The sequence below is a fragment of the Bacillus rossius genome, chromosome 11, assembly GCF_032445375.1.
Source record: "Bacillus rossius redtenbacheri isolate Brsri chromosome 11, Brsri_v3, whole genome shotgun sequence".
NCBI lineage: Eukaryota > Metazoa > Arthropoda > Insecta > Phasmatodea > Bacillidae > Bacillus > Bacillus rossius.
This window is the reverse complement of record NC_086338.1, coordinates 30841579-30858764: the sequence shown is the minus strand read 5'-3', so window position 1 is coordinate 30858764 and position 17186 is coordinate 30841579. Positions and strand designations below refer to the sequence as shown.

At 40.9% G+C, this 17186-nt stretch overlaps 1 protein-coding gene across 1 annotated transcript in view; it reads right to left on the bottom strand.

The window, feature by feature from the left end:
• The window catches only part of LOC134536755 (UPF0764 protein C16orf89 homolog), a 74809-nt gene that overhangs the window by 12959 nt on the left and 44664 nt on the right, over nt 1–17186 (bottom strand). The window contains exons 3-4 of the mRNA XM_063376663.1: nt 5235–5319; nt 156–420 (exon numbers count right to left, since the gene is read on the bottom strand). Coding sequence (XP_063232733.1) covers nt 156–420; nt 5235–5319 — 350 coding nt within the window. The remainder of the gene's footprint in view (nt 1–155; nt 421–5234; nt 5320–17186) is intronic.

The following is a 17186-nucleotide window of genomic DNA, read 5'->3' as shown; positions in this document are numbered from 1 at the left end:
AAACTTTGTATGAAAACCTCCATTCCGATTTATTTGCTGGTAGTTATGGGCCCGTCCAACAGATAGCGACACATGTCGCGCGAAACAGGGGCACGGTTTCCACTGTGAGAGTTGCACTTCTTCATCTCCCTCCTTGTTCTGTGGCGGCGACTCACCTGGCGGGCGATCTGGAGGTAGAGCAGGCGGTGCGTGGTGGCGTACCCGGTGGGCCTGCGCCCCCGCTCCTCTATCCGCCGACACTCCTCAGAGGGTTCGCAGGAGGAGGAGGAGGGGGAGGAGGAGGAGGACGAGTTGAGCAGCTCCACGATGCAGTGGTCCGACTGTAGCTCGTTGGGGGTCCCGGTCAGCAACACCGTCGCGTACTGCTCCAGCGTGAGGGCCCGTCCCCGGGTGTAGTTCCTCAACGGGTCCTCCCAGCGTCTGCACACCACACCACTGGTGTAAACAACCTGGTGCAAACCACATTCCTGCCACTTGTGGCACGAACCAAATTTCACAAAGCCAAAGGGGTAACTCTATACAGTATTAAAAAAACTGTCGAGTATCAGGTTCGAAGCCCGGTGTTAGTATTTTCGCGTTTATCGGGGCCGTTTTCGTCAACACAGTTCAAGACTTCGCTCTGCGAATTGAATCATCCGAATAAGTCGACGGAGCTTTTCCGGCAACGAATTCTAGCGGCGGGTGCGGAAACTGCATGCGTGTTTTCGCGTCAAGAAACGGTAGTTTGAAAGCACAACCGCCGCATACTCATCACGCTCGGCGATATTTTAATGGATTCTACGTTAAATTTCGTGTCCAAGTTTCGTACTATAAGTGTAGGTATTTGCAACACGATAACACGTGTATTTATTTCTTGTTACTCATCTCTGACGAGTACACTCGCTTAAATATTTTTACATGTTTTTTTTGACAACCACATTATTATTTACATAAAATAAACACTCAGAAAAGCTAGCATGTGTGCGAGTGCTATAACTGTACTCAGGATCGTACACAGAATTTCATTTCGGTGAGGAGAGAGGAAGGATATAATCGTTTTAACCTCTGATTGCTTTCAGATTCTTTCCATTTTAGGATTTATGAGGGGGGGGGGGGGTGATGCGCATATACATCCCTCCCATAACTTCGCCTTTGTATACGCCTTTGTTAATGTCTACTTGCAGTAATTTTAATATTTAAACCTATTTCAGTAAATTAATTAATTATGTATGAAATTGTTTAAGAATTAAATATGAAAATGTTATGTAAATTTAATAAATAATTAAAATTGCGATTAAAACTTAATTAAAAAAATTAATCTATGTATGCTATCAGAGAATATAAAAACTCCTTTTAAATATATATCACAATCAGTTCAAGCAATATATAGACATACATTTTTTTTTCTATTTGAAACACTTGATTTACCGAGTTTTCTCAATTGAAATTTTAAATTGATTTCGCAAACCATTAGTTACGAATTTTATTTAGAAAATTTATATAATTATGTATGTGCCTTATATGTAAAACCATGTTTTTTTTTAATTTTTAGTGTATAAAATTATTTTAATTATACACTGAAATAATATAGAGTCAAAAAATGTTTTGTTTAAAAACTTTAGTAACAAGTTAAGTAAATCGAATAATCAATATCGGAAACATTGAAAGAAAATGCAAAAGGATATTGGGCTTAGATAATTAAATATTAGTTTTCTTTATTTGTGTTTATAGTTTTGTAGTAATAAGATAGTAACAAAATTAAGTTCAAATTTGTAACTATTTCAGCATTAGAATAAAATAAAATGCACGCAATGAATATATATTTTTCTCCAGTAGGCTACAGCTTAAATATTTTATAGCTGCAACAACACGGGTTTTCCATTTAATAAAAATGATAAAAACTTAAAAGTTAAGCATTTTTACATATTTATTGACAACATTAGCGATGTGTACAACATTACTCTATTTTATAAAACTAACACTGACAGGTAGTGTGCCACAAATTTAAACTAATAGGCACAAATTTATTTTTCAGCAAAAACCCCTAATGTAAACTTTGTTAGCCTATTGTTTATCCTGATCAAATATTTCCTACTAAAGTCTCCCTACTTTTTCCCAGCTCCGCAAACGAGAGCCTGATGTGGTTTCGCCAGCCAAGTATAAGTTATCATTAGAGAGCCGTGAATTTCGCAGATTCATTTCGTGTTATGCTAAAATTCAAATAATTATACCTTAGTGCTGCTTCTGTCATTGGTTCTCTGTTAATCTGGAAGACTGAGGGCCAATTAGAGACCCTCACTCATAGAAATGTCGAATCACAGGCCACCCAGTCGAGACGACTCACAAATCAACAGCCAATGAACAGTTGGCATTTGCCCGAGTGTGTAGAGGATATTGGAGTGCATCCTGGAGGTCATTGAATCCGCGAAATTCACGGGTCTCTAGCCATCATTTATCTTCCCGCCTCAGGTACACGAACGCGACAAGTAACAGTGTCCGGCTCCGTGACCGAGAGTGCTTTTCTCAGCGTTCTCCCAGCATATAGCCCCCTTTCCTAGAGCTCAGCTTAGGTTAGCAGCTCCAGACATGCTCCATTCCAATGTCCCAGGGCTGTCGGGCACGTATCGGCACCAGCCCTAACACATTCCTCACGAGACAGCAGATCCCGCACCAATCCCCGTTCCCATCCATACATTCCATTAACTTCCCCCCTGACGCAGTGACCCAGACTGCACTCAAGGTCTCCTCGCTGGTAGGTGAGAGGCCCCGAGTACTCTTTTTCCTTTTGGTTTCAGTGGGGGTTCCAGAGTCGGTCCAACTAGTTCAACCCCTAGGACCAAGATCAACATCTACTTCGGCATGTAAAACAATAAGTAAAGCCACATCGGTCACTTCAATTATTCACGCGCGTTTGTTAACGGTTAGCGAACAGTCACTAGAACACAACTTATTTTGGTGTCTGGTAAAAACTGCAAACATTGTAATTTAAAAATATAAGGAACAATTTATTAACTAACTCTAGCCTTAAAATATAAAACGGGCCCTGTCCAGTAATGCAAAGAATCATGTAAGCATATGATGCCATTCTTGTTATTGTGTCATGATCGTTAGTTACTCAACTATTGACTGTAAGAATTTCATATGTAAGCAATTAATGTTAATTATACAACAAAAGAAAGAAAGAAAAGGACCATTAACAATAAAAAAGGTAAGCTTTAGGCAAACCTCTTCGCTTTTATTGCTCCAAATACGACCACCCTTTTTTTTATTTAAATATTTCTATCTTGTGTACTTCTGAGTAAATTGTAGTGTCATTGGCACACTTAAAGCAGCTTCCAGGGCTTTTACAACCAAATGAAAATAAAGTTCTCTTTAACAACATAAGGGCAGTAACAGATGGTAGCAGAGTGTGGTTAGCTTATAAGTTTAACCTAGTGTTATAGTACTACTTTGGTTTTTATAGAAATTGTATATATATTTATATTAAAACTTTAGTCTACAGTTAAAATTGTGTTTAATCACTATAAAGTGAAGATTATGTAACATTTAAACTGGCAGATAGTATGTTTACCTCGTGATACTAAATTTTACACCGTAAAAGTTTAACAGTAATCAAAAAAATCAATAGCATTGCTCTTTGAGTTGACTGATACTCTCCCACCTTGTAGGCGGTATTAATGTTTACACAATCAACCCCCGGCCCTTAGGAGGTTGGCATTTTAAGATCAGAAGACCAAATAATGTAGTTCAGCCTTTCGACACCTCCTGGTAGTAGCTTGAGCTCGGCGTGGGCACATACACCCACAGCCGTCATGTGATGTGTCTTATCACTCACTTCCTTGCCTCCCCCTTCCTTCTTGCCCATGAGGGCAGGGTCGGCGGACGACCTTACCAACCGTCACCTGCTATCTTGCGCGCGCGATAACATGTGGCAACACGTACAACCCCACCTCCTCCACCTTTTTTCCCCATCGACTCCCTCTCCAGTATATCAGCTCCATGGACATTGCTCTTTTGTGTACCGCTTGAGTGAAACAAATTATAATTACTCTTCCACTGCTGATTGTGATGATTCAGGGTGCGGATCAACTCACTAAAACTCCTTGTAAGAGAAGGTTAATAGAATAATTTAAGTTAAAGACTGTTCTTGCATATGCATAGTGATTTAAGTTTAAAGTTAAGTACAGCTTTAATACGTAGTAACCAACCACTAGTTCAACCCCTAGGACCAAGATCAACATCTACTTCGGCATGTAAAACAAGAAATAAAGCCACAGCTGTCACTTCAACTATTCACCTGCTATTGTTAACCGCCAGTGAACCGTCTCTATAATATGACTTCTTTTGGTGTCTAGTATAAATCGTAAACATTGTAATTTAAAAATATAAAGGACAATTTATTTACTAACTCTAGCCTTAAAATATCAAACGGGCCCGTTCAGTAATGCAAAGAATCTTGTAAGCATAAGATGCCATTATTGTTATTGTCTTGATTATTAGTTACTCAACTATTGACTGTAAGGAAATCATATGTAAGCATATAATTATGTTAACCATACAACAAAAGAAATAAAAGAGTCATTAACAATAAAAAGGGTAAGCTTTAGGCAAACATATTCGCTTATATTTCTCCAAATACGACCCAATTTTTAAAATTTTTTCTACTTTGTGTACCTATGAGTAAACTGTAGTGTCATTGGCCTACTCAAAGCATATTCCAGGGTTTTTATTAAAAAATTAAAAATAAAGCTCTCTTTAACATCACAAGGGCTGTAACAGTAGACAACGCACACCATAAACTAGCGGGTTAAAAAGCATGAAATTTTGTACAGGAGTTCCTTGTATCACGTAGGTGAGCACTAAGAAAGGAACTTTTAAAAATGTACGCTCTAAGGGGGTTGAATAGGGGATGAAAATTTGTACGGAAGTGTCGTTTTTGAAATTAGAAAAAAAATGGATTTTGTTTTGTATATAAATTAAAAGCTAATTGTATCGGCGTTTTCGGTAATTCATTAAAAATTGCCATCAAATTCTTTCCCGTCAGGCATACAGCTGGTATTTAATATTTCTCCTAGGTATAAATCCTATTTACCTAATTTCCCTCTAACTTTCTAAATAAAAATTAGGGGGTGGGTCTATACAATTCTCGCAAGGAAGCGCTGGTAACAATAGAAAACCATCACCACCAGTACTTAAAAAATTCGTTTAAAACGAACTCGGTGAAAACATAAAAGCAACGGAATGCTGGCTCTAACCTGTACGCGTCCGTGTCCATCAGCATCCCACTGCGCATCGGTGTGCGCATCTCCCACAGCTGGAACTGCAGCAGCCTGTCCGCTACTGCAACGACCACAGCGCAGACCCATTCAACTCACTCGGCGGTTACGCCGACACCACAGTCACAACCCGCGTGCGCGGGGCCAATTGCTGTTTCTAGACGTGGTTTGATTAGGTTCGGTCAACTAACACGGGAAACCTTCTTTTCAAAAACGAGAGCGCGCCAAAACCCGAAGTTCCCCGAAGTTCATGCTTTTTTTTTCCCCGTATCTTTAATGTAGCTAGCCTAACAAAATCAACCATCCACAATGTTTTAAAGTATTTATTATGTAGCTAACCTAACCTAATTGACCATTAGTATCCTTTTATCAACACCGCCATATTTATTTACAATGAACCAAAAAAAAAAAAAAAACAACCGAAGATGCACGATCGGGAGTTTGGCTCTCTCTTCTGTGAATAGAAGGCTTCCCAACTAACACATGCCACAAAAAAAAATCACCTCTCTTATGAAAACGAACACACAAACTACAAAATTATCATTACCATTTTACAAGGCGCCCGCTTGGTCAGGGGCGTATCTGTGTTAGAGAGATGGGATGATAAGCGCGACGCTTCGCTGGTGCTTCTAGCGCGGTCTTCCAGTCGTGCATAGGGCAACTATGAAATTGGAGTTTCAGCCACAACATTACGTATTGTTACGAACGCAGACCAGACCGCGACACGCGCCAGGCTCGGAGCTGGCTGGCGGCCCTGCACGGCCACTGACGTCACGCGTGCCTGGCCGGTGATTTGCGATCGTGCATTTATAAATACAATTATTTAATATTAATGTAAATGTTAGTAATTATTAAAACTAATAAAACTGTAATAAAACTGAATTGGACTACCCCTTACGAACCCAGTTCCCTCCGCATAAATCGTAACAATATATGAGTACACGTGAATCACAGCAATGCGTGTGCACAACAACTAGCACACCCATTCAGCATCACCACTCATCACAGCAAAAACTGCACAGCACCCAATATATACATAGTTACTTAGTGTAATACAGTGTATTTTCTAAGAAATGAATTAAAAAAAAATAATTTAATTTTAATTTTTTTTTTGTTCGGCGAGGTAGGTCTTTTGCACGTCTAGGTGATCGTATCTAAAAATGAATGGTTGGTTAGGTTAGGTCAGATAAGTGACCTTCAGTAGTATAGGATAGCCGGAACTGGCACAGGGTCCAGGGTGAGGATTGAAGATTGTTTACATTGTGACGTCACGGAGGCCATCTTGGAGGAGTGTAACGGGACATAGCGTAACGGTACAAGTTTGACCTTGAACATTTGACCCTCAAAATTCGCCAAAAATGGGCAAAAATTGCCCAAAATTCCTCAAAATTCGTCAAAATTTACATTTCTGTGAAAAAAATTCCGCCAAAAATTCTCAAAAAATTCCACTCCCCAAAAAGTAGAATTTCAAAAAATCCTCAAAAGTCGTTTTGCCCTAGAAAGAACCCGAATTCCTAAAAGCGGTTTAAAAACTCCGAAGAGCTAGCCGCTCTAAGCCGCCGAGGTATTGACCTTGAAAACTAGGATGCCATGACAGCCATATTGGATGATGACGTCACCGTTGCAATTTCCATTACGGCCGCCATCTTTAAAATCTTTATTTATTATCCGATTTTAATGAAATTTTTTTTAAAATTGATAAAAAAACTCAATTGATAAAAATTTAATAAATTATTTATAAAAAATATACTTTTACGACACGGAGCTCGGAGTCCTCAGTTCGAACCCGACGAGCGCAAAAAAAAAATAAAAATGGTGACCGATCCTTCCCCCGTGGTGACTTTTGGCAGACTGACTCCCACCACTTTTTTTCAAAGCATATATATCGTCACCTAGTATGACGTCATGACCGCCATCTTGTCCTCGTCTGCTGGAAGCCATCATCATCATCATTGTATCGTCGGCGAGAGTGCGCTGACACCATGTTAGTTTAGTTCTTATCCGCTAGAGTGCAGTAATCATTTATTACTGTGACACCTGCCATCTTGAAATTTGGACGCCATCTTGAAAATCCGTAATTATTTAGCTAGAAATTCGGGAAAAAGTTCAAAATTCATTAAATAAATTTGTAATCTATATGCTGATTGATTGGATCGACTAAGGTCCTTGGTTCGATCCCTTGTCGATACGAAACAACATTAATATTTTAAAAAAAGTACCACTAAAGTGTAAGGTTTGAGAAAATAAAAACACCACAAGTTCTTTTAAAAAAATTTTATAACATAAATTCAATACACTACTACAAGTACAAAAAAAACACTGAAAAATTACCAAAGCCTTTTGTATTCCTCGTTTCAAACAGTCTTCTTATTGTACGGACTAAGCCTTTTACATGACTTTAAATGTCTATACGCAGCCAGAGACGGACTGAAGTCCATATCACCAGGGTCTCACCTATATAGACTCATCAGTCGGTACAACACATGAGTCAAAACAAGAACCATGTTCATTATACTCACACTTAACTTTCTCGGAGCATTTTTTATAATGAAGATGCAAGCTATCAAGACGTGAAATTAGTTTTTTGCACTTATTGCATGGAAATTGTATTCTTTTAACATTATTAGAACAACTGCTTCTTTCATGTCTGCGAGCATTTGAGGTGATAGTAAATGATGCGTCACAGTATTTGCACTGACGCATTGTACGCTCTTCATTAGTTGAAGAATCCATTGCTGCCGATGAAACTTCGGATGATGGCGGTATCACATCTGTTGAAATCTCCTCCAATGTTGACGCCGTCGTTGCCAACGGGATCTGCACCTTCTCCATCGTAGCTGTCGTCAAGGTTACCGTAGACGATGGTACAACCTCCGAGTTCGACGTTATAAACGGTAAAGATGCCATCGAGGTCTCAAGAACAGCTAATTGACACGACTTATGCACCAGAAGAAACAAACTAGGTGATCCTTACACCGCCGACGTCAGTAACAAACTGAGCGTCCTGCTGTCTAGGACTCGCTTATATACATGCACCGTATGGAATAATACGCTAGTCAAATCAAGAACCATGTACAATAATACTAGAGTCAAATCTACAAATTAAAGAAGAGGATCATTTGATCGAAAAAAAAATTCGATCTCTCCAATATACGCCAGGCTCCAAGAGCTACAATTCACGTCATCAGATCCATCTACATTTTGCTCCTATGCTTCAATTGACCATTAGCTGCAAGTGCTCTAACAGCTCCATCAGCTCCAACACGTAATGTACGCAATGTACGCGCAACACATGCAATTTACACGCAATAAATGTAATGATTACACAGTACACACAGGAAACTAAACGGACACACAGTACACACAGGACACTAAACGGACACACAGTACACACAGGAAACGGAACGTACACACAGTACACACAGGAAACGGAACGTACACACAGTACACACAGGAAACGGAACGTACACACAGTACACACAGGAAACGGAACGTACACACAGTACACACAGGAAACTAAACGGACACACAGTACACACAGGAAACTGAACGTACACACAGTACACACAGGAAACGGAACGTACACACAGTACACACAGAAAACGGAACGTTCACACAGTACACACAGAAAACGGAACGTTCACACAGTACACACAGAAAACGGAACGTACACACAGTACACACAGGAAATGGAACGTACACACAGTACACACAGGAAACGGAACGTACACACAGTACACACAGGAAACGGAACGTACACACAGTACACACAGGAAACGGAACATACACACAGTACACACAGGAAGCGGAACGTACACACAGTACACACAGGAAACGTAATGATCACACATACAGTAGCGGAAACACACACAGGCTTAGTTGGAAATCGGATTACAAGAAATAAAAACATTAAATTAATATTTTAAATATTTTATTACTTCTCAACATTACACAAATACAAGTAAAAGAAGCCATTATTGTATGTAGCCAGCTTTCCTCAGTTCTTTCAGTATGAAGGATATTTCTTTGATGCACGGATAGTTTCCTGCACAAAGCGAGCCACGTAGAAGTCTTAGCCGGTCAACCAATATGTTTGGATCTTTCCATGATGTGTAATCAATCTCTTCTACCACCATCTTACTTGCTTGTTTATTATAAATACTTTTAATATCACAATCGTCCCAGTGATCATAATAAGCATTATCAGATTTATTTATTATAACACGACGTTTCCATCGTTTCGGTCTCAGGACATCGCCACATTCTTCGATCTTGTCAGCTCTAGGTGCTTCATCACAGTCTATGCCTTTGTCAACAGCCTCAGAGTCACTGTAACAATCACTGTAGAAGACATCCTCTCCACCCAGATTACTGTATGAATTCGCTAAGATGATGTCGAAGTGTCTTCATCGTCTTCATGCTTCCTTTTTAGGAGTCCATCATTTTTACAAAGAATGGAGGATCTACTGAATAAAGGCTTGAATGTATTCTCACTTTTCACGGTGTTGATACTTCCATTAGTTTCAGTCTTCCCGAAGCCATTAGCATCCTTCAATTTATGTTCTTCCTCACGATCGGGTGAGCTAATACCATCACGCTCAGGACAAGGAAAATTATTGTCATAATGCAGATCACTCTTCTTTAGTCTAGTGGATCCATCGGTGTCCTCTATGCCATAAGTAGTCTTGACTTTACATGTTCTACCATGTCTTTTTAAGCTGTCAATTCGTGTTAACAACCTGCTACAACGATTACAGCTTAACATGTTGCGTAGTGGGTTTCTAGCACAATCATTCTTCTCATGACGTCTAGCATTCCTTCTCATGACAAAATCCTTGCCACAGTATCTACAGCGGCTTCCTTCCGATTCAGCTATAGATAACAAACCACGATCCATGGTAGCTTCTGTGACTAATGTTAGATACAAACTGTCAGTTTTCTCCAATTGAAACCATTTCTTAAATAGAGTTTTTGAAATATTTCATCAGCGAGAGTTAAGTTATCTAATGCAAAGCAAATTGATGCAAGTAGTTCCGGCTGTCGTCAACAGATGGCGCCACGTGTTGCTTGCAGGTAAATAATATATATTTCATTAATGTGGGATGCGGAACGCTCACTATCGATCGCAAAGGGAGGTTGGCTTCGATAGTATCAAAGGAGAAAAAAGTTCGTCCTTCCTGCTAGTGCTTCTCAGATTTCTCACGGTCCGCCATTTTGGATTACGACGTCACGACGACCATCTTGGATGGGTGTGACCTTGACCTTTGAACGAAACCGCAGGAATAATCGCAAGCACACGGATTTACCATCAAAATATTGATAAGAATAATCAGGAGCACACGGAGAAAACCATCATAATATTGGCAAGAATAATCAGGAGCACACGGAGAAAACCGCCACAAGTTTTCTTTGATATCATTAAAATACAAAAAAAAAAATTAAAAATAAAAACCAAAAAAAAATATCAAACGATCTGCTAGCTTGTAAACTTCTCATTGTTGAGCAAAGATAGAGCTCTAGTACAAGCCAGAATGTTTGATTTTTTTTTGTTTTTATTTTTAATTTTTTTTTTAATTTTAATGATATCAAAGAAAACTTGTGGCGGTTTTCTCCGTGTGCTCCTGATTATTCTTGCCAATATTATGATGGTTTTCTCCGTGTGCTCCTGATTATTCTTATCAATATTTTGATGGTAAATCCGTGTGCTTGCGATTATTCCTGCGGTTTCGTTCAATGGTCAAGGTCACACCCATCCAAGATGGCCGTCGTGACGTCGTAATCCAAAATGGCGGACCGTGAGAAATCTGAGAAGCACTAGCAGGAAGGACGAACTTTTTTCTCCTTGGATACTATCGAAGCCAACCTCCCTTTGTGATCGATAGTGAGCGTTCCGCATCCCACATTAATGAAATATATATTATTTACCTGCAAGCAACACGTGGCGCCATCTGTTGACGACAGCCGGAACTACTTGCATCAATTTGCTTTGCATTAGATAACTTAACTCTCGCTGATGAAATATTTCAAAAACTCTATTTAAGAAATGGTTTCAATTGGAGAAAACTGACAGTTTGTATCTAACATTAGTCACAGAAGCTACCATGGATCGTGGTTTGTTATCTATAGCTGAATCGGAAGGAAGCCGCTGTAGATACTGTGGCAAGGATTTTGTCATGAGAAGGAATGCTAGACGTCATGAGAAGAATGATTGTGCTAGAAACCCACTACGCAACATGTTAAGCTGTAATCGTTGTAGCAGGTTGTTAACACGAATTGACAGCTTAAAAAGACATGGTAGAACATGTAAAGTCAAGACTACTTATGGCATAGAGGACACCGATGGATCCACTAGACTAAAGAAGAGTGATCTGCATTATGACAATAATTTTCCTTGTCCTGAGCGTGATGTTATTAGCTCACCCGATCGTGAGGAAGAACATAAATTGAAGGATGCTAATGGCTTCGGGAAGACTGAAACTAATGGAAGTATCAACACCGTGAAAAGTGAGAATACATTCAAGCCTTCATCTTGTGGGTATTGTACGCAGGAGGGTAGATCGGACACGCCAAGTAAAGCAAAGAGGAACAGGTAGGGAAGAGGAAGCGACACGTACTCATCTTGTGGGTATTGTACGCAGGAGGGTAGATCGGACACGCCAAGTAAAACAAAAAGGAACAGGTAGGGAAAAGGAAGCGACACGTACTCATCTTGTAGGTGTTGTACTCAGGAGGGTATTTCGGACACGCCAAGTAAAGCAAAGAGGAACAGGCAGGGAAGAGGAAGCGACACGTACTCATCTTGTAAGTGTTGTACTCAGGAGGGTATTTCGGACACGCCAAGTAAAGCAAAGAGGAACAGGCAGGGAAGAGGAAGCGACACGTACTCATCTTGTAAGTGTTGTACTCAGGAGGGTAGATCGGACACGCCAAGTGAAACAAAAAGGAACAGGTAGGGAAAAGGAAGCGACACGTACTCATCTTGTAGGTGTTGTACTCAAGGAGGGTATTTCGGACACGCCAAGTAAAGCAAAGAGGAACAGGCAGGGAAGAGGAAGCGACACGTACTCATCTTGTAAGTGTTGTACTCAGGAGGGTATTTCGGACACGCCAAGTAAAGCAAAGAGGAACAGGCAGGGAAGAGGAAGCGACACGTACTCATCTTGTAAGTGTTGTACTCAGGAGGGTATTTCGGACACGCCAAGTAAAGCAAAGAGGAACAGGTAGGGAAGAGGAAGCGACACGTATTCATCTTGTGAGTATTGTACGCAGGAGGGTAGATCGGACACGCCAAGTGAAACAAAAAGGAACATGTAGGGAAGAGGAAGCGACACGTACTTATCTTGTAGGTGTTGTACTCAGGAGGGTAGATCGGACACGCCAAGTGAAACAAAAAGGAACAGGTAGGGAATAGGAAGCGACACGTACTTATCTTGTAGGTGTTGTACTCAGGAGGGTAAATCGGACACGTCAAGTGAAACAATAAGGAACAGGTAGGGAAGAGGAAGCGACACGTACTCATCTTGTAGGTGTTGTACTCAGGAGGGTAGATCGGACACGCCAAGTGAAACAAAAAAAAACGGGTAGGGAAGAGGAAGCGACACGTACTCATCTTGTGGGTATTGTACGGAGGAGGGTAGATCGGACACGCCAAGTAAAGCAAAGAGGAACAGGTAGGGAAGAGGAAGCGACATGTACTCATCTTGTAGGTATTGTACTCAGAAGGGTAGATCGGACACGCCAAGTAAAACAAAAAGGAAGAGGTAGGGAAGAGGAAGCGACACGTACTCATCTTGTAGGTATTGTACTCAGGAGGGTATTTCGGACACGCCAAGTAAAGCAAAGAGGAACAGGCAGGGAAGAGGAAGCGACACGTACTCATCTTGTAAGTGTTGTACTCAGGAGGGTATTTCGGACACGCCAAGTAAAGCGAAAAAGGAAGAACAGGCAGGGAAGAGGAAGCGACACGTACTCATCTTGTAAGTGTTGTACTCAGGAGGGTATTTCTAACACGCCAAGTAAAGCAAAGAGGAACAGGCAGGGAAGAGGAAGCGACACGTTCTCATCTTGTAGGTGTTGTACTCAGGAGGGTATTTCGGACACGCCAAGTAAAGCAAAGAGGAACAGGCAGGGAAGAGGAAGATACACGTACTCATCTTGTAAGTGTTGTACTCAGGAGGGTAGATCGGACACGCCAAGTGAAACAAAAAGGAACAGGTAGGGAAGAGGAAGCGACACGTACTCATCTTGTGGGTATTGTACTCAGGAGGGTATTTCGGACACGCCAAGTAAAACAAAGAGGAACAGGCAGGGAAGAGGAAGCGACACGTACTTATCTTATAGGTGTTGTACTCAGGAGGGTAGATCGGACACGCCAAGTGAAACAAAAAGGAACAGGTATGGAAGAGGAAGCGACACGTTCTCATCTTGTAGGTGTTGTACTCAGGAGGGTATTTCGGACACGCCAAGTAAAGCAAAGAGGAACAGGCAGGGAAGAGGAAGCGACACGTACTCATCTTGTAAGTGTTGTACTCAGGAGGGTAGATCGGACACGCCAAGTGAAACAAAAAGGAACAGGTAGGGAAGAGGAAGCGACACGTACTCATCTTGTGGGTATTGTACTCAGGAGGGTATTTCAGACACGCCAAGTAAAGCAAAGAGGAACAGGCAGGGAAGAGGAAGCGACACGTACTCATCTTGTAAGTGTGTACTCAGGAGGGTAGATCAGACACGCCAAGTGAAACAAAAAGGAACAGGTAGGGAAGAGGAAGCGATACGTACTCATCTTGTGGGTATTGTACGCAGGAGGGTTTTCGGACACGCTAAGTAAAGCAAAGAGGAACAGGTAGGGAAGAGGAAGCGACACGTACTCATCTTGCAGGTATTGTACTCAGGAGGGTAGATCGGACACGCCAAGTAAAACAAAGAGGAACAGGGAGGGAAGAGGAAGCGACACGTACTCATCTTGTAAGTGGTGTTCTCGGGAGGTTCTGGGGGCGCAACCATCGCCACCTCCTCTTCTCATTGTTGAGCAAAGATAGAGTTCTTGTACAAGCCAGAATGTTTGAATTTTTTTTCGTTTTTATTTTTAATATTTTTTTTTTTGTATTTTAGTGATATCAAAGAAAACTTGTGGCGGTTTTCTCCGTGTGCTCCTGATTATTCTTGCCAATATTATGATGGTTTTCTCCGTGTGCTCCTGATTATTCTTATCAATATTTTGATGGTAAATCCGTGTGCTTGCGATTATTCCTGCGGTTTCGTTCAATGGTCAAGGTCACACCCATCCAAGATGGCCGTCGTGACGTCGTAATCCAAAATGGCGGACCGTGAGAAATCTGAGAAGCACTAGCAGGAAGGACGAACTTTTTTCTCCTTGGATACTATCGAAGCCAACCTCCCTTTGCGATCGATAGTGAGCGTTCCGCATCCCACATTAATGAAATATATATTATTTACCTGCAAGCAACACGTGGCGCCATCTGTTGACGACAGCCAGAACTACTTGCATCAATTTGCTTTGCATTAGATAACTTAACTCTCGCTGATGAAATATTTCAAAAACTCTATTTAAGAAATGGTTCCAATTGGAGAAAACTGACAGTTTGTATCTAACATTAGTCACAGAAGCTACCATGGATCGTGGTTTGTTATCTATAGCTGAATCGGAAGAAAGCCGCTGTAGATACTGTGGCAAGGATTTTGTCATGAGAAGGAATGCTAGACGTCATGAGAAGAATGATTGTGCTAGAAACCCACTACGCAACATGTTAAGCTGTAATCGTTGTAGCAGGTTGTTAACACGAATTGACAGCTTAAAAAGACCTGGTAGAACATGTAAAGTCAAGACTACTTATGGCATAGAGGACACCGATGGACCACTAGACTAAAGAAGAGTGATCTGCATTATGACAATAATTTTCCTTGTCCTGAGCGTGATGGTATTAGCTCACCCGATCGTGAGGAAGAACATAAATTGAAGGATGCTAATGGCTTCGGGAAGACTGAAACTAATGGAAGTATCAACACCGTGAAAAGTGAGAATACATTCAAGCCTTTATTCAGTAGATCCTCCATTCTTTGTAAAAATGATGGACTCCTAAAAAGGAAGCATGAAGACGATGAAGACACTTTGACATCATCGATAGCGAATTCATACGGTAATCTGGGTGGAGAGGATGTCTTCTACAGTGATTGTTACAGTGACTCTGAGGCTGTTGACAAAGGCATAGACTGTGATGAAGCACCTAGAGCTGACAAGATCGAAGAATGTGGCGATGTCCTGAGACCGAAACGATGGAAACGTCGTGTTATAATAAATAAATCTGATAATGCTTATTATGATCACTGGGACGATTGTGATATTAAAAGTATTTATAATAAACAAGCAAGTAAGATGGTGGTAGAAGAGATTGATTACACATCATGGAAAGATCCAAACATATTGGTTGACCGGCTAAGACTTCTACGTGGCTCGCTTTGTGCAGGAAACTATCCGTGCATCAAAGAAATATCCTTCATACTCAAAGAACTGAGGAAAGCTGGCTACATACAATAATGGCTTCTTTTACTTGTATTTGTGTAATGTTGAGAAGTAATAAAATATTGAAAGTATTAATTTAATGTTTTTATTTCTTGTATTCCGATTTCCAACTAAGCCTGTGTGTGTTTCCGCTACTGTATGTGTGATCATTACGTTTCCTGTGTGTACTGTGTGTACGTTCCGCTTCCTGTGTGTACTGTGTGTACGTTCCGTTTCCTGTGTGTACTGTATGTACGTTCCGTTTTCTGTGTGTACTGTGTGTACTTTCTGTTTCCTGTGTGTACTGTGTGTACGTTCCGTTTCCTGTGTGTACTGTGTGTACGTTCCGTTTTCTGTGTGTACTGTGTGTACGTTCCGTTTTCTGTGTGTTCTGTGTGTACGTTCCGTTTCCTGTGTGTACTGTGTGTACGTTCCGTTTCCTGTGTGTACTGTGTGTCCGTTTAGTTTCCTGTGTGTACTGTGTGTCCGTTTAGTTTCCTGTGTGTACTGTGTAATCATTACATTTATTGCGTGTAAATTGCATGTGTTGCGCGTACATTGCGTACATTACGTGTTGGAGCTGATGGAGCTGTTAGAGCACTTGCAGCTAATGGTCAATTGAAGCATAGGAGCAAAATGTAGATGGATCTGATGACGTGAATTGTAGCTCTTGGAGCCTGGCGTATATTGGAGAGATCGAATTTTTTTTTCGATCAAATGATCCTCTTCTTTAATTTGTAGATTTGACTCTAGTATTATTGTACATGGTTCTTGATTTGACTAGCGTATTATTCCATACGGTGCATGTATATAAGCGAGTCCTAGACAGCAGGACGCTCAGTTTGTTACTGACGTCGGCGGTGTAAGGATCACCTAGTTTGTTTCTTCTGGTGCATAAGTCGTGTCAATTAGCTGTTCTTGAGACCTCGATGGCATCTTTACCGTTTATAACGTCGAACTCGGAGGTTGTACCATCGTCTACGGTAACCTTGACGACAGCTACGATGGAGAAGGTGCAGATCCCGTTGGCAACGACGGCGTCAACATTGGAGGAGATTTCAACAGATGTGATACCGCCATCATCCGAAGTTTCATCGGCAGCAATGGATTCTTCAACTAATGAAGAGCGTACAATGCGTCAGTGCAAATACTGTGACGCATCATTTACTATCACCTCAAATGCTCGCAGACATGAAAGAAGCAGTTGTTCTAATAATGTTAAAAGAATACAATTTCCATGCAATAAGTGCAAAAAACTAATTTCACGTCTTGATAGCTTGCATCTTCATTATAAAAAATGCTCCGAGAAAGTTAAGTGTGAGTATAATGAACATGGTTCTTGTTTTGACTCATGTGTTGTACCGACTGATGAGTCTATATAAGTGAGACCCTGGTGATATGGACTTCAGTCC